This window comes from Petaurus breviceps, unplaced genomic scaffold (assembly GCF_028583685.1).
Source record: "Petaurus breviceps papuanus isolate PSGF00001 unplaced genomic scaffold, PetGlider_PUasm1.0 173, whole genome shotgun sequence".
Taxonomy (NCBI): Eukaryota; Metazoa; Chordata; class Mammalia; order Diprotodontia; family Petauridae; genus Petaurus; species Petaurus breviceps.
Window position 1 is genome coordinate 15,518,403 of NW_027185759.1, and position 18,149 is coordinate 15,536,551.

The following is an 18,149-nucleotide window of genomic DNA, read 5'->3' on the forward strand; positions in this document are numbered from 1 at the left end:
CCAAGAGACCAAGAAGATACATGATGTTTGCCTCCCTTTCCATTCAAAGTATCCCACTGAATCTAAGAATGGAGCACTAAGTCTAGGCCCCCACCCTGCCAGCTTTCACACTCTCCATTCCAAAGAAGCTGGCCACCTGTGCCTCTGAATAGCTGATTCCCCTTGTCTGGAAAACTTCTGCCTCCCATAGTCCCTGGCTTCCTTTAAAGCCTAGCTCAGATGCCACCTTTTATATAAAGCCTTCTCATGATCCCACTTGACACAGTGTTCTAAAATTACTCTGCATTTACTTATCTATGTATGTGCTATATCCCCTACCCTATAGAATGGAAACTCCTTGATGTCAGAGACTAGTTCTGGCTTTTTCCCCACCTTGGTATCCCCATTCCAGCATAGAGTAGTCACTTTTTTTTTGCCTTTTGGAGGGCAATTGGGGTTAAGTAACTTGCCCAAGGTTACACGGCTAGTTTTGTGTGTGTGGGTGTGTGTGTGGGGGGGGGTGTCAAGTGTCTGAGGCTGGAACCAAACTCTGGTCCTCCTGACTCTGGGGCTGGCGCTTTACTCACTGTGCCACCTAGCCACCCCAAATAGGCACTTTTTCAATGTAGAATTCAACTGAATTCACCAGTGATGGTGACTCCCTCAGCCTCCCTGCTAGGGAAAAGGCTGTCAAGCTTTCACTGCAGCAACACAAGGCATCCCTGCCTTTCTCTTCCCCTCCTGGTGATATGATGTCACTAAGGAACAGGGCTAAACATCCCCTGGGCCAACCAGCCCTCACCAGGAGCTCCAGTGACATATCAAAGCCCTGCTTCTCCCACATCTGGATTGTAGGAGCAGAGAATTCAGGCTGGAAGGGATGGCTATGCAGCCCAACCAGCCCAGAGAGGCTAAACGACTTTCTAAAAGTCACACAGGTAATTAAAGTATCAGAGCCAGGATTCAAATGCAGGTCTCTTGACTCCAGAGTCAGGAGTCTTACTAAGTAGTTTGGATTCAAAAGCAAGACTTGGGATTTTCCCCCAAAACCTGTTTCTCAATTTAAGTACTTTGAAAAAGGCTCAGATTCAACAAAAGAAAAAGAGAGATGCATTTCACATTCAACCCTCCACATTTAAAAAAATAGAGACTGCTTTCTTATTTTCAGGTTTACTTAGCATCTCTTGGCAAGGGCTAGATCCCAGAAGGACTTTCCCATACCTGCTTCAGATGCACATTTAAGCCTTCATGTGTAGCCTTCAGCAGAGCTCGAACAGTGAAACTGTCAGGCTCTTCTTTGTCCCGGATTTGAGATTCTTTTAATAGTGACTCCAGTTTTTTCCTTATGAAAGATTCCACTTGGTGATCAGTTGTTCCATTATTCTGAAAAGAATCAGGGAAGATCAAGAGAATGAGTGACTTCCTGGCCAATGCTGGAAACCAGCAGCAGCTTCTCAATGTCAAACACCTCTCCCAAAGCTATGCTATGTTGGCCTCATTATGGAGCTTCAAGTTTGCATTTTAATGCTTTGGAGGAAAGACAGTAACTGAGACCTAGGGAGAGAGAAAACCCCTAAAGTTCTGCTAGGCTGGACAAATGCCTCGAGGTTTGCAAGGCTAAGCAGATAGATGGGTCACTTATTTTGAAAGCATACTCTCCTCATTAGAATGGGGAGGCACAGAATTGGCAAGGGTGGGGGGTCAGTTGTGGGGGGCGGGGGGTCGGTTGTGGGGGAGAGTGAGCACAGTTCTTGTGCAGATTCTTGTGAACTGGAGATCCCTATACATAGTGTGACTACAGTGGGCAAGAAGGAAGACCAATGAATGAGACCCCAGGGGACTGAAGACGGAAGCCAAAAATCCCAGCATTATAGAGTTGGAAGGGATCTCAGGAAGATTGTCCAGGGAAGGACTCAGTGGTCATTCTAGGCTAGCAATCACCATACCGTTTGGTCTCCGAACCCTTTATACCAAAAAGTTATTGAGGACTCACCCTCAAAAAGCTTTGCTTATTTGGGTTATATTTACTGATGCTTGCCATATTAGAAATTAAAACATCTTAGTATTATTATGAAAATACTTTTGACCTCATGAAAGGTATCAGGGACTCCCAGGGGTCCCCAGTCCATACTTTGCAAACCATTGATGTAGTCCAATCTATACTCAAAAGGAATTTCTATTCGAGCATGTCTGGCTTTGAAGGATTAGTTGAACTGTTGTAGGTAGAGACAGGTAAGGACTGGGAGAAAGGTATTCCAGATGGAATACATGGCATGAGCAAAGCCATGGACGTGGGAAAGCACAGAGAAGCCAGAAAGAATGTTTTGTGCAGTATAGGCACTCAATGTCAAAATAACACATTGTTCACGCATTGATTTTACTCTGTAAATGCTTTTATTCTGTAACCATATTCAGTATTCTATGTACCAAGCCTAAGTGTCTTCTCCCACTCTGAGTTCAAAGGTTCAGTCTCCCTCTCTTGAAAGGTAGATACCAAAAGCATAAGCTTTCCCAGGATCACTGTCATTTAAAGATGCTCTCAATAGTCTCACAAAACATTATCTCAGCATTTCCTGCCAGGTTTGTGTGTTATCCTTGAGAAGCTGGACTAACTGATCTTGTCCCATCTTTTGCAGTTGTAAATGGTGTTCTTCTTCAGTTCCCCAGGTGCAAGTGAGTTTACATTTCTAGGTCCCTATGAGTGACCTCAGGATACAGCTGGGACCCATAAATTCACAAAGCATTCCTTAGAGATTGACAGAGGTGGATTTTTATCCCATGTGTATGTCGTGCCCACCTTCTTCATTGTAACCAATCATGAACCCTTGCCCCTATGATGGTGGCTATTTATGTGACTTTTTTCTGTTCTTTGTTCTATGAGTAGAAAAGCGAGTTGCATCTTCAATTCTGTGTCTTCGGCCAGAAGCACTGCCATTGAATCATCCTTTATTAGTGAGTTCAGAACCCTATTAATAAACTGTTATCTTTCTTAGAGAATTGCCTCCATTTACATTTTTGTTAAATTTCACACTTGACATTGATAAATATTTATTGAATTGAATAGAAAAATTCTGTTACAACAAAACATTTTATTCTAGAAATTTGGAATGATGCAAATAAATGACTAAGATGTCCCATACCCTTTTCTCACAAAGATTCTCTGGGAAGGCATAAACCCCAAGGGGGTCCCTGATAAAAAGAAAGACTCCTTAGACTCAAAAATGTTTGGTTTGGGGGTTTTGGTGGTTTTTGTTTGGTTGGTTGGTTTTTGTGGTAGCAAAGACCTGGAAAGAAAGTAGATGTATCTTGAGTAGTTATTAAGTAATTTTTCAGTTGTGTCTGACTCTTTGGGTCAAAGATACTGGATTTGGCTTGCTATTTCCTTCTCCAGCTCACTTTACAAATGATAACACTGAGGCAAACAGGGTTAATGACTTGTCCATGGCCACACAGCTAGTAAGTGTCTGAGGCCAGATTTGAACTCCCAAAGATGACTCTGACTCCAGGCCTGGCTCTCTCTGCACTATGGCGCCACCCAGCTGCCTGCCCCTTTTAGTAGATGAGGGCTAAATACATTATGGTACACGAAGGTAAATAAAGTTTCAGGATCCTATAAGAAATGACAAATGTCATGAATATGGAGAAACAATGAAATACATCCATCCAGGGAGACAGAATGAAGTAAACAGTGCCGAGAAAACACCAGACACAATGTGTCTAACTATGATCATGTCAACAGGAAGAATAACCAGCTGACAATTCCAAGCTTGGCCGACAGATCTGAGGAAATGCTTCCTTCCTTCCACTGCTCCGTGGGGGGGAGGGGGGGGGGGAAGCACTGCACAGAAAGGCAGATCTTTCTCACAGTTATTGGACATTTAGTTGGCTTTTTTTCTCTTTTTCCTCTTTTCCTTTTGGCTCCTTAGCAGAGGAAAGGGGAAGGGATCCAAGGGGAAATCTAAACTATAGGAAGACAAAAGATAAATATCTATTTTGAAGACAACAAAACAGTTTGCAAGTCCTGCTGGGAGCTAAAGAACAAATCTTATTTTGAAATGAAAATATCTCCCATTTCATCTATTCAAAAAAATTTTTTTTGCTTTTATTTTTGGAGGGCAATTGGGGTTAAGTGACTTGTCCAAGTTTTTGACACAGCTAGTTTTTGTGTTAAGTGTCTGAGGCCGAATTTGAACTCAGGTTCTCCTGACTCCAGGGCCAGTGCTCTATTCACTACACCACTTAGCCACCCCTATTCAAAAAATCTTTATTGAATACCTGTTGAGTATAAAACATTGGGAGGGGCAATAAAGTTGTCTCAGAATTGGGCCCTGCCCTCTGGCACCTTCCAGTCTAGTAAGGAGAATGAGGAGCCACCAGCATAAACATCTAAGCCACAAAGCAACAGAAATGCCATTACAAGCAGTATGGCTAGCAAGCACTTTAGGAATTCAGCAACTGGAGAGAACACTTTTTGCTGGGATGATCAAGGAGGATTTTATGGAGAAGGTAACATCTGAAATGGTTCTCAAAGGATAAGCAGGATTCAGGAGGCAGAGACCAGTCAGAATTAGGAGAAAGGGGGCTGACTGTTTCCTTAGTAGGTAATCTGGGAGCCTCTCTTAAAAGCATCTGTGCAGATGGCAATATAATCAAAGTAATCAGTGCTTTGGGGAGCTTTTTTAGGGCACTTAGGTGGTGCAGTGGATAGAGTGCTAGGTCTAGAATCATGAAGATTCATCTTCCTGAGTTCAAATATGGCCTCAGACATTTGTGTAACCCTGGGTAAGACATTGAACCCTGTTTGCCTCAGTTTCCTCATCTGTAAAACGAGCTGGAGAAGGAAATGCCAAACCGCTCCAGTATCTTTGCCAAGAAAACCCCATATGGGGTCAGGGAGAGTCAGACGTGACTGAAACAATTGAACAGCAACAACAGTCAGTACTTCAGAAAGATTGCTTGGCGATAGCATGGCACAGACTAAAGGCAAGAGACCAGCCGGGGGGCCCAGCTCAGAAGCATCCACGAAGTCCATGTATGAGGTCAGTAGGCACTCCACTAAAACAATCATCTGCCCATAATGAGGGCTTAATAAATGTTTGTCAGATTTTAATAAATGAGGTTGTAGCAGTGAGGAAAAAAAAAGAATGTGTCTACAAAGGAAAAAATCAATGGGACTTGGAAACTGATGAGAGGGAGAGGGGAGTTTGGACAGGCATGGATTGTTCATGACACAGAATAATGCCTAATTCACACTTATCACTAAAAATCTCAAGGCACTTGAGGTTTTCCTTTTCTTCATATTTCCATAATTTAATTATGCCCATCACAACCTATGTGATGTGCATGGCAACAAGATTTCTCCTTTTCCACATATGGAAGCTGGGATCCAGGTCATGTGACTGTCTCACAGTCAGAAGTGGAGCCAGGAAGAGAATTCTTGGTTCCCAAGTTGATGCACTTGATCATGGGACTGTCCCAGAGAGACTCCAGATAACACAACAAAAGAGAGGGAAAGTGGAACCATGACGGTCATCCAATGCCCGTGCCTTTCAGTGGCTACAAAATGAGAATGAAAATGTAGACAGAGACACCATGGAGAATACTCTATTAAATAATTAATGCTTTTAAAACACAAAGGACCATAATTATTCACTTCACATTTCCCAGATCCTGGAGTTTGTTGAAGAAATTACATTCCCTGTCCACTGAACCTCCTAATTTTATGTGGTTTATGAAACAAGAAAATTCATACCAGAGAACGACCAAATAATGAATGTCTGCTTTAATTTTATCAATATATTATGATTATTCTGTCCTAGAACACCAAAGTGTAACTAGAGGAAAAGTTAGGCAGTCCTTTGTTTGCCTGAGTGATGGATGACCAGCTATGTGGCTGCACAATGGGACACAGCTGGAATCCACAGATATTTATTTCTTGCTCTTTTCTTCCTGGGGGCAATAAGGGATAGGGAGGGCTCTCATGTCTGTGAGGGGCACTTGGGCAGCCACTGTAGCATGGCCTTCAATAGTGCCCATCTACCCGAGAAGGAGTTTCAAAGTCCCTTTGTCAAGACCTAGCATCTTGGTTAGGCTTCCAAATAAAGCTTCAGCAGGAAGTGTGATTGGCAATCCAGGAAGGATATGACTAGCCCTGCAGGAGTGAGGACCCTGTCCCGTTAGATAGCGTGGATTGGTGGTGAAGCCAGACAGCGGGGCTGCATGCTTTCTTACCGAGCTTCAGCAGCTCAGGGATAGGGGCTAATGGGCTGATGCTGGGGGCACCTTGGGGCTCCAGTCTGATAGGGGAATGCCAGCAAAACCAGGCAATAGGGGAAGATTTGCTGTTTGTAAACTTAAAAAAAAACTATTTGCTTGATTCTCTGCTTTTACATCATTGTCATTTCCCAATGACTCCCTGATCCCAAGAGAACCCTTCTTTGCAAGTAAAATCAAGCAAAACAAATCAACACGTTGAGTCCAAGATTTTCCAATGAAGATGACACCAAACTACCATAATCATCCAAGCTGACTCTAATTGAATAGTGATAATGGCATGTGACAATATTTGATAAGATTACATTGAGTACAAGGGATGAAATGTTATAGTCAGTGTTATCAGAAAAGCTGAAGCACAAATTTAGGAGAGAAGGAAGGAAGGAAGGAAAGAAGGAAGGAAGGGAGGAAGGGAGGAAAGGAGGAAGGGAGGAAGGGAGAAAGGGAGGAAGGAAGGAATTGAGTTCCACTGAGAGAAATATTAGAATTTGATTGGGCAAATCAAAGTCTGCAAAGCTCGTTGTCGTTAAAAGGAATTCATAAAAAGATGTGTCTGCTTTTCTGGTTCTACTTGGTTCTCCAACAGCCCCAGCCATACTACCCTTGGGCCTGTGACTTGTATAAAAGTTCATGGGTCAGTGAACATGCCCAGTTTATCACGTTCTTCATGCACTAAGGGCCAGATATGGTTTCTGGGTCTAAGCTACAAAAAGACAAACATCCAGGAGTGGCTATGTGGCGCAGTGAATAGAGCACCAGCCCCGGAGTCAGGAGCACCTGAGTTCAAATTGGCCTCAGACACTTAACACTTACCAGCCCTGTGACTTTAAGCAAGTCACTTGACCCCAATTGCCCTGCCCTCCCCCCTCCAAAAAGGGAAAAAGAAAAGACAAACATCCAGATAAAAACTAAAAAAATTCTATCAGGTCCCTAAAAAAACCCAAACTTTTGTGCCCAGAACTCTCCCATCCCCTGAAGGGGACAGAGAAGAAGTCTATGAGCCAGGCCCCACCTGCAGGCAGTTGAGATGATGGAGCTCAGCTATGGGCCTCCAGTCCCTATCCCTGTGACATAGGCCCTGACCTGGGCTGAGGGCAGGAAGGCCCAGCAGACAAATATCAATGATACAAAGACAAGATTGGTGTGGGGGGGTGGGGGGGGGAGGACCCCACAGAGGGAAGCAAGAGAACCTTCCAGAACTAGTGAATGTACACTGCTTTTTCCTCCTGAAGCACTAGAGAGAAGCAGGCTATTATTGTTCTGAAGTATTGTTTTAATTACCAATAACAGATGTCGGTGACAAAGACAGCTAAGGAAAAGCTCCGGCTAGTGCTGGTACAGGATCTGATACGTGGGGAAGGGTCTGCGTTCACTGACCAGATATGATTACTTGTTGCAGGACCCCATTAACACAACCATCCTTAATTAACCTGGAAAGCTGTGATTAAAAGCCTCCATTAATGGAAGAGACCAGGTCCATTAAGTGATAAAGAAGCCTTCTTCTTGTTTTGTTTGATAGAACTGTAAACCTATCATGGCCCTAGGGTCACAGGTTTAGAGCTGGAAAGGATTTTCAGGGTCTAGCTAGCCCAATCCCCCCATTTTTACATGTGAGAAAACTAAGACCAGAGAAAGCATGAGCTTTGTCCAAAATCACACCGGCAGCCATGACAGAGACAAGATTCAAAGCCGGGGCTTCTGATGCCCTAAGCAAGGCTGCTGTTGGGCATTCAAAGAACTAGGTTTGAATTCCCTAGGAGTCTCATGGGGCTTCAAAGCCTCACAAAGCATTTAAGCCGCTTCACTTAGGGTATCACTGTAAACTGACTGATTATAATATAATAATACCTTGAATTTATACACGGTATTGTCTTTCTTCTGAAGAGCTCAAAAGCAGGGAAACAGTTGGAAAAGAATATTAAAATTTTTAAAAATGCATACACCAATCCTTCCACTTGAATCTTTTTTCTTTATGTATTTCCTCTTCCAAAGATTAACAAAGGCACTGCTGTCTGAACTGACAAGGACATGAAAAGGAAAAACTAGAAATGAGGAGGCTTTGAAACCATTTCTGTGTCATTTGGGGAAATGTCCTAAAGCACGCTGAATTTGGGTTCCTATCAGCAAAGTGGGTGGGGGCTAGGGAGAGACTCATGGAGGCTTCCATGCATAGACTCATTGGGGGGCATTTATTGCATTTATTTCCCCACTAACAATTGCTTCGTCTCGCTGGGAATATAGGATACCAATTATTTACTAAAATGAAAAGAAACATTTTGAGAGTCAGTGGGTTCTTGGAAGTAAAAGAACTTGGCTTTAGACAATATTTTTAGCTGGGAGGTATGATGTTGGCTGAATCTTCTCTGTCAGGAACACCTTCCCTGAGGGATGTTACCATTCATTCTCCTCACCAACTCCTTTAATAGTTTCATGGAGTTAGAGCTAATAGAGATGTTAGAGGTCATCCAGTCCAACCTCTCTGCTTATATGGAAAGGTAAACTGAGGCCCAGAGAGATGAAGAAACTTGCCCAAGATTACTCAAGTAGTGAGTGGGAGAGGCAGGATCTGAATCCAGATTTTTGTCTCCAACTCCAGCCCTCATTCCCTTATACCACTCTGGGTCATTTTAATCATTACAGCCAGTGGGGGAGGAATGTCTAGGTCTTTCTTAATGAGTTCCTTCATAGTATCAGCTAAGACTTTACCCTAGTATTCAGACTTCACATCAGTTATTTGTTGAAACCTAAGAACTGAAAAGACCAAGTCCAGAGGGATGAGGTAAAGCAGAAACTGAATGTTTCTAATTCATAAACAGAAACCTAAGCTCTATATTTATTTAAATGACTGAATCTAATAAAGCTAAGTGAATATATGAAGGGAATAATGAAGCAAAATCAGGCACTTGGAGGTTATAATGACCCACTCTTATCCATAAGGGGAAAAAATGCACCTCCCTCCCTTCATCAGCAGTGCAGGGGTGGGATGGGCTAACCAACATGGAAAATTGCATATAATCTTAGACTCTGTAGATGTCTTGGTCTGTTTTACTGGATTGTCTTTTTTTCCATTCATTTTTTATCTCTGTTGTGAGAGACAGATGATTGGGTTGAAGGGAAGAGAGGATATATTTGGACATGAATATGATGTAAAAGTAAAGACCATTAATAAAGTTTTAAGTAGGAAGGAAAGTCCCTGAGGATTATTGATTCTTGGCAAAGAAAGCCACTGGGTTTGGGTTACTCCATCTGCCAATAGATAGAAACTTAAAAGTCCTAGAAGATCAATCTAAATCTAATCTCTGAGGGAATTGTCTAAAATACTGAGAAGTTAGATTTGAATTTAGGTCTTCCTGCAGCTAAGAGGCACCATAGTGCACAGAGCACTGAGCCTGGAGTCAGGAAGATTCATCTTCCTGAGTTCAAATCTGACTTCAGATACTTACTAGCTAAGTGACCTTGGGCAAGTCACTTCACCCTATTTGCCTCAGTTTCCTCATCTATTAAATGAGCTTGAGAAGGAAATGGCAAACCAGTTTCTTTACCAAGGAAACCCCACCTGGAGTCACAAAGAGTCAGTCACAACTGAAAACAATTGAACACTAACAACAATTTGTATTCTGTCTAGAGTTCAGATCCTACATTCTATCTACTATGTCAGTCTGCCTTTCAATTAAGACACATCTAGCAGAGGAAATTACAAAACATTAGCACTCATATATTTCCACTTACTTAAATCAATTAAATATGTGATATTTATATTATTATCATATAATATTATGACTATCAAATAATAGACACTTTATGAGATTAGGACAACAGTGATGGCTCCATCTGGCACCTGAGTTTTCTAAACACTGTCACCTAAAGTAAGTTATGTGTTACACAGGTTGACTCCTATACTTAGTATAGCCCAGGGCATCGGAACTGCAGTCCTGAGGCCACATATGGCCCTCTAGGTCCTCAATACGGTCCTCTGATGAAATCCAAACTTCACAAACACTTAAGTTTGGATTCAGTCAAAGGGTCACACTTGAGGACATAGAGAGCCCCATGTGGCCCCCTAGGCTGCAGTTTCTCCACCCCTGGTATAGCCTATATCAAGTTTTCACCCTTACATACCAATTATAGATAATGGCACCAATAGACACTGGAAAATACACTTTCTGTGATACTGTAATACAATTTCAAGGCCACATTAGAGATGAGGAATATTCAATATAAAAATAATAAATTTATCTTGAATTCAAGGTTGCACTAGAGATGAGGAATATTTACTATCTCCCCAGCTCCTTAGAGTCATCAGGGGAATGTAGATGGCATTTCTGCCTGGCCCATAGAAGACTTGGAAAGACTGTTTTCTATAGAAAAGAATATTATTTTAAAAGGTTCTAAACATGATGGGAATATATATATGTTGGTGTTCAGTTGTTGCAATCATATCTGACTCCTCATGACCCCATTTGGGTTTTCTTGGCAAAGATATTGGGGTGGCTTGCCATTTCTTTCTCAAGCTCATTTTACAGATGAGAAAACAGAAGCAAACAGGGTGAAGTGACTTGCCCAGGGTCATACAGTTAGTAAGTGTCTGAAGTTGGATTTGAACTTGGGAAGATGAGTCATCCTGACTTTAAGACTAGTACTCTATCCACTGGGTCGGTCACCTAGCTGCCCCAGTGAGTATATATTAGTCTTGGCTAAATGATCACATACTTACCTCAAAGTGGATTGTAGAGAGGGAAAGAATTAGGGAATACTGACTCACTTAGCCCTACATTTTCCCCTATCAGAATTTTCCTGGCTGTAAATCAGCTCAGAAAATAAGGAGTTGGAAGGTACCTAACTTTTCCACACTCCAAATCTGATTAACAAACAGCTAAGCAACTGCTTATTTTAGATATGATACTTCAGAAATCAATCTCAGAATCTTAGAACTGATTAAACCCTTATGTGGACAGTCTAATTCACAGCCTTCCAGTTTTCTTACAAGAGGACCTAGTATCCCAGGAGGAAAATACCTCCAGCAGTGACAGAAGAATTCTTCCAGTGAACCACAAAAGCAACCACTCATTCATGATTTCTCTATAGAAAGGTAGAAAGGTGGAGAAGGGGAAGACATGAGACAACTCAAAACTTGTGAACTTGCCCCGGACCATTACTCAAGATCTAATCTCTTGATGTGGGATTCAGTTCTAGAGAGGCAGGTCAGGGGAGACCAGATGTCCACCAAGGTCCCTTCCAACTCCCAAAGCCTCCAATCGTGTGATCGAGATGACTTCAGTAACAATGCTTCTGCAGCTCACTAGCTGCCTTTTCAGGCATTCCAACATCACAGGAGCAGCTGGCCCCTCTTCCCTCCTTCTGTCAGGGGGTCTTAAAATGACCAAGAGGAGAAAAGGGTATAACTTACATAATGGAGCTTAAATTTGCAGTCATCTTCAATTTCATCAGCGCTATCTTCATCTGAAACTTCACCTTCTTCTGCATCCTCCCCAAGGTGGTAGGGTAGCTTCTTACCCTGAAATTTATTGGAAAAAAAATATCACTACAAAATAGTAATGAATACTGCTCGGTGCCATCCTCAGACTCAGTTTATAGATTCAGAGCTAGAAGGAGCCTTAAAGACAATCTGATCAACACTCTGATTTTACAGATGAAGAAAATGAGGCCTGAAGAGGTTAGGTGACTTGGCCCAAGGCCCAAGGTCACACAGGTAGTAAGATATGAGATTTGAATCCTGTTATTCTGTTCCTAAATCTGGCACTTTATCAGGGTACCTTGCTGCCTACCGTACTGATTACCTAGAGGGGGGTCTATCGAGCTCATCTAAACCAGGGGGCTCTTCACCTTTTCAATGTATCCTGAACCCCCCTAGCAGTCAGTCTGGTGAAGACAAATAAACTCCTCAGAATCATATTTTAAATGCATTGAATGAAACACATAGGATTACAAAACAAACTAGTTATATTGAAATACAGTTACCAAAATATTAAAGACGAAGGTCACAGGCCTCTGCCCAAGAACCCCTTTCCAATTTATGATGCAGAAAAGTAGAAGCAGGCTTCTTTCACAAATACCAGCCAGCGCTCAGTCCAGTTCACCATGAATTTCTAGAACTCCTGTGCAATCTCTCCGGTCCCCCTGACCCTGGCAGTCCCTGCTAAATGAGTTTATCTTGTTAAGATTCCATCCTTCCTGGGATTTTTTCTTTTGGGAAGCATCATTAGAATACCTGAGAGGCTAGTTAAGCTACAGAATAGATCACTGAGCCTTCTAACGTAGACAAGACATAGGCATTTAGTAGTGAACACAGCTCATGACTTATAAAAACCTTCCAACACATTCACTCATTCACCAAATGCTGGTTGAGCATGTTCTGTGTGAAAGGCACTGGGCAAACCCACAAATGGAACAAAACATTGTCCCTGCTCTTCTGGTGCTGAAATACGGTGAGTCTTTCATAGAGCTACAACCTCGGATAAGAATAACTCTTACAAGAGTGGCTGTTAGTCATTCCAGGAGCTTCTGGGACTCAGGAGTGATGTATATCTGCAAACAACAGCTCAGTAGTGCAGTCAGTAAAGGGGCTCAAATCAATCATCTTAAAGGAAGGAGAAAATGCATCATTCAGGAGACGTTTTCCTCATAAAAATAAAGAAATGTAAAAAAGTATCTAGCCAGGATGAAGAAGGGGAAACAAGTTCACAGAGCTCTGTTAAGGACCCAGCTCCTAGAATGTGACAGAAAGGACATAGAGGACCTGGGTTCAAATCCTGGCCTTTCCACTTACCATATGTGTGACCTTGAGCAAACAACTTTACACCTCTTTGAACCTCAGTTTCCTCACCAACAAAACCAGCGACTTGGTTGATCTTTATTAAGTTCATATTTTTTTTTTTTTGCTTTTTGGAGGGCAATTGGGGTTAAGTGACTTGCCCAAGGTCACACAGCTAGTTTTTGTGTTAAGTGTCTGAGGCTGAATTTGAACTCGGGTCCTCCTGACTCCAGGGCCAGTGCTCTATTCACTGTGCCACCTTTTTATTTTTTTATTTTTTGCTTTTTGGAGTATAATTTTTTAAATGATAATAATAAAGCAAAAGAATCTCTAAAATTGATCTTAAACTTTAAATCTCCTATCCCATTTACTGCCCACATGACCCTGGCCATGCTATTCTGAGCCTGGGCTTCCTCATTCATGAAATGAGGGGGCTGGACTGGATGACCCTCAGGCCCCTTGTGGCTTTGTGATCCCACATTGCAGTCATAAAGGGCTCAAAATGGGGATGGAACCTTCTGGGTAGGCATTTGCTGCCTTTTAGGGACTGGGCCTACGGTCACTTATTTGAGGGGCTAAAGATGGTTGGCTCTTTTTGTCTTTATTTCAAACTGAGTGAGAAGGTGCCAATCCATAAAATGTAGGAGACTCTCAGAAAGGCTGTGGCCCACTCCAAGGGACAAATGGGACCCAGAGACTCTCGGAAAATGTACAATAAGTCCTACTGCTCTTCCAAATGACCACTACTGTCTCTTCCTGGCTCACCAAGAACCTTTCTGGTGGCCAAGAATGCTGTTTGCATGAAAACCATGAGAAGATTCCTCTCAGTTCTGAAGAGATCTTTCATCTGTGTGAGAGGCTACTCAATTAGCATCATCATAAGTGAGTGTGAAATGTCCAAAGGGTCCATTCTGCATAATTTGAATGTCTGCCTTTAAAATTCCTCTGTCTCAAAGGGAAGGCAATTTCCATTCCACAAACTCAATTAAGAGTTTAACCTTCAGATGGCTGGTCTAACGAGAGATAATATTTGAAAAGTGATTTGCAAACCTTAAAATGTCATATAAAACATGAGCTAGCATTTTGACTATTATTATTATTATACCCTTGAGGCAGGGACTGGCTCATTTTGTCTCGGTGCCTGCTATATTTTTAATAGACTTTTAATAAATGCTTGTTGATTGATCGATTGTTATAGAAAGCACAGACTAGATGAATGCTCGGGAAATTCAGAAATGTTGGTGTGGTCTTAAAGATGATACTCTCCTCCATACAACATACACACCCTTGTTTGACTTTCATTTTAAAAATGCAGCTCCAATTTCTATTATAAGGGCCCAGGACTAATAAGACAGTAAGGCAAGTTAATTTCTTTCTTTCTTTCTTTTTTTTTTTTTGCTTTTTGGTGGGGGGAAGGTAGGGCATTTGGGGTTAAGTGACTTGTCCAAGGTCACACAGCTAGTTTTTGTGTTAAGTGTTTGAGGCAGGATTTGAATGCAGGTCTTCCTGACTGCAGGGCCGGTGCTCTATATAGTGCGGCCACCTAGCTGCCCCTAAGGCAATTAATTTCAATCAAAGGGCAAGTAGGTGGTACTAGTCAGGAAAAGTCTGAGTTCAAATCCAGCCTCAGATACTTACTAGCCATGTGACCCTGGGCAAGTCACATCACCCTGTTTGCCTCAATTTCTTCATCTGAATGAGCTGGAGAAGGAAATGGCATCTTTGCCAAGAAAACCTCAAATGAGGTCACAAAGCATCGAACATGACTGATAAATGACTGACCGAATATTCATCAAGGCAGTACAGTCAAGGAGGTCACCAGACCTAGGTTTGAATCTCTACCACTGACTAGCTGTGTCACCTGAGACAAATCACAGCTTCTCTGCCCTAAGTTTCTTCATCTGCAAAATGGGTATAAATGATGTTCGTATACATCATCTCACCAAGCTGTCGCAAGGATTAAATCAGATAACGCATTAGGGGGTAAAAAGCACTTTGGAAATAGAACAAATTATATCAATTCAACCCGCTGGTATTATTCTCATCCTTCCTAGTATTTTGGATGTCTGCTGTGCTTTTATCTGAAGTGCGCTCACTTACACACTACAACCTTTAACTGTCCTTTGAGGGAGGCACCTGCCACCCTATCTTATATACTCAGCTTATGTCACTCATATTACTTGATCTCATGAGAGTGGAGAGTGTTTGGAAACTCATCATCTTTATTAAACACTGTTGAGATTTTTTGGTCATCACTCCTTGTGTTTGACTGACGGGTATTTGGAGCGGATTGGGGGGTACAGGTGCCGCTGCCCCTGGTCTTTCTGGAAGCCAGTGGAGGCTCCCTGGGGTACAGCTGCTGCAGCTGGTCAGCCTAGCAGGGAGGAGGAGTGAGGGTCAGGCCCCCCAGCGTGTGGGGGGCAGCTTCTCCAGGCATTGGACCTTTCTGAACATCACTGCCCTAGGCACCTAGGACAAGAGCTAGTCATTCTTCCTTACAGACAGGAAGACAATTCCACAGCCTCTGCAGGGTCAGTCACACCTTCCTTCCCATCAATTGCTCCCTGAAACCAAATCTCCAGAAAAGCTGAAGGTTAGAGTATGGTAGCATTGGAAAGGACACCAGCTGTGGAATCAGAGGTTTGGATTCACATCCCAGCTATGGTGCTTATTACCCACGTGACCTTGGGAAAGTCACTGCCTCCCTCCTCTCAGACTCCTCCTTGGTCAATGGAGAGGGCTGAACCTGTGGTCTCTGCAGCATCTGTGAGTTCATCAGCCCTTTAGTCTTTCAATCTCTTGAGGGGGCAGTGTGGGAAAATGGAAACAGTGAAAGCTTTGGAGTCAGAGGTCCCAGGTTCGAATCTGACCTCTGCCACTTGCTATCTGTATAAAATAGGAGAGTCTTTTCATTTCTCTGAGCCTGTTACCCCATCTGTAAAATGAAACAACTGAACTAGACTGAGGCAGCTAAGTGGTCGGCTGGTTACAGTGCTGTACTTGAAGTCAGGGAGACGAGTTCAAATCCTGTCTAGGACACTGTGCAAACCTGTGCAAGTGACTTAACTTCTCTCTGTGTCAGTTTTCTTATCTGTCAATTGGGGATAATGACAGGACCTGAGTCACAGGGATGTTGTGTTTATCTCAAATCCAACGCATAATTACAATCTGTAACCATAATCATAAGCATTCTTCTCATCTCTGAGCTCGAGCCCCTTATACTCTGATCAGAGCCTACACCATACGGTAATTCTTTTGGCCCTCAGCTCTTGTGAGGATGACACAATCCAGCTGGGATTTTAGCCCCTAAACTATCCCTGTCTGAAACAACGAAGCCAGCCAGAAGGGCTCGGACTCTGGCTTCCGCTGAGCTGGCCAGCCTTCCATCAACGCCACCACAAGGCAGCCAGTGGATGCCTCCTTTGGCTGTATGGCTGCCTCTCATTGACGGCTGTCAGGTTCCTCCCTTCCAGAAACTGCTTCTGCTGAAGGCAGTGGCTGATTGTTCTGTTCCTGCGCTGGCCCCATGTACACACACACACCTCCAGCTGCCGGGCCTGCTGGGGATCGGCCTGGGCCTCCAAGCTCACTCTCTCATTACATAACCACAGCTGGCCAAGCGTGAAGGAGACACTTTTTTTTCCTTTGACAGATTGTTATAGGAGATGGATGTAGGGAAGTGGGAAGAGGTTCAGGCACAGGCCAGAAGGTATTTGGGAAAGAGCCCACCTCCCATTCTTCTGCATCATAAGCAACAATTAAAGAATCCAGATTGAACATTTGCTTTAGAGTAGAAGGCTCTCATCCCCCCCCCCAAAAAAAAAAGAATCCCAGAAGTCTTGGCACATCCACCGCAAACTTCTGAATGCCAAATTAGAATCACAGAGAGGCTGGGTGGGGGGGGAGAGAAAAGAGAGAAAGAGACAGAGAGACATAGCAAGACAGAGACAAAGAGAGGGAGGGAGGAAGGAGAGAAGGTGGGAAGAAAGAGAGGTGGAGAGAGACAAAAGGACAGAGAGAGAAAAGGCAGGGAGAGGGAGAAGGAAAGGGAGAGGGAGAGAGACAGAGATGGAGAGGGAGGGAGAGAGGGAAAGAGAGAGAGGGAAAGGGAGAGAGAGGAGGGAGGGAAGGAGAGGAAGAGGGAGGGAGAGAGAGGGAGACAGAGAGAGAGGGAGAGAATGAAAAAGGGAGGAGAATGAATTTTGTGTATCCATTCCGATTATTATTCTTTCAATAAACCATTTCTTAATCCTTAGGGGAATTTGGGACTGGGCTGATAGACAATGACTTTTATTATGTTCTGCAAGTAATTACCTTCACTAAAATTTTTCCTTTCAAACTCTGCGGGCTGGGAAGCTGCTTGGAATCTCCTGTGTCGATAGATGACAAGTCCAGTTTGTCACTGAATATTTCCTTTAGGTAGCGAGCAATCTTCTTCTGCTGTTGGATGCTGCAGTGATTCTCAATGGACAAGATCACTGGGAACCTGGGACAAAAACAACCACAGAAGGAAGGCTGCAGGTGCATAGCATTGTGGAGGGCTCAGAAAAGCTCTCTGGGCTGACTGGACTCTTGCATTTCTCAGCAGTTGTCTTTGTAGAAGGGAAAGATTAACAAAAAAAAAATCCAATACCCCACAATTATCCCAGATACATTTGTTAAAACCTCGCCCTCCAGAAAAAAACCCTTTTGATCTGCTTAATGGTTGAACAAATGTCCAGGGCATAGAGCATGCCTTATATTCATGTGAAACTCAAAATAAGGTGTATAATGTACAAGGACAGGCTGAGAGGCAGAAGAAAAGAGAGAGATAAAGAAGGAAGTAAAGAGGAGAGAATAGGTAGAGGAAAGAAAGGAAAGGAGAAGAATAGAAAAGAGGGAAAGGAGAGGAGAAAAAAGAGGGAGAAGAGTGATAGAGGAAAGAAAAGAGGAAGGGAGGAGAGAAGAGAGAGGAAGAGGAGGAAAAGTGAGATGGAGAAGGAAATGGAGAGACAGAAGGAGATCAGGAAGAGAGAAAAAAGGAAATAAGGGAGAGAGGAAAAGGGGGAGAGAAAAAGGAAGGGAGGGGAGACAGAGAAAGAGAGGAGGAGAGAGAAAGGGAGAAGTGGAAGAGGGAAGGAGGAGA

The 18,149-nt window shown here is 43.1% G+C and overlaps 1 protein-coding gene across 1 annotated transcript in view; it reads right to left on the reverse strand.

Annotated features, from left to right (window-relative positions):
• Window positions 1–18,149, reverse strand: part of PLCH1 (phospholipase C eta 1) — a 217,266-nt gene that overhangs the window by 21,333 nt on the left and 177,784 nt on the right. Inside the window, exons 9-11 of the mRNA XM_069083617.1 lie at window positions 17,339–17,510; window positions 11,660–11,767; window positions 1,201–1,362 (exon numbers count right to left, since the gene is read on the reverse strand). Of these exons, the coding sequence (XP_068939718.1) occupies window positions 1,201–1,362; window positions 11,660–11,767; window positions 17,339–17,510 (442 nt within the window). The remainder of the gene's footprint in view (window positions 1–1,200; window positions 1,363–11,659; window positions 11,768–17,338; window positions 17,511–18,149) is intronic.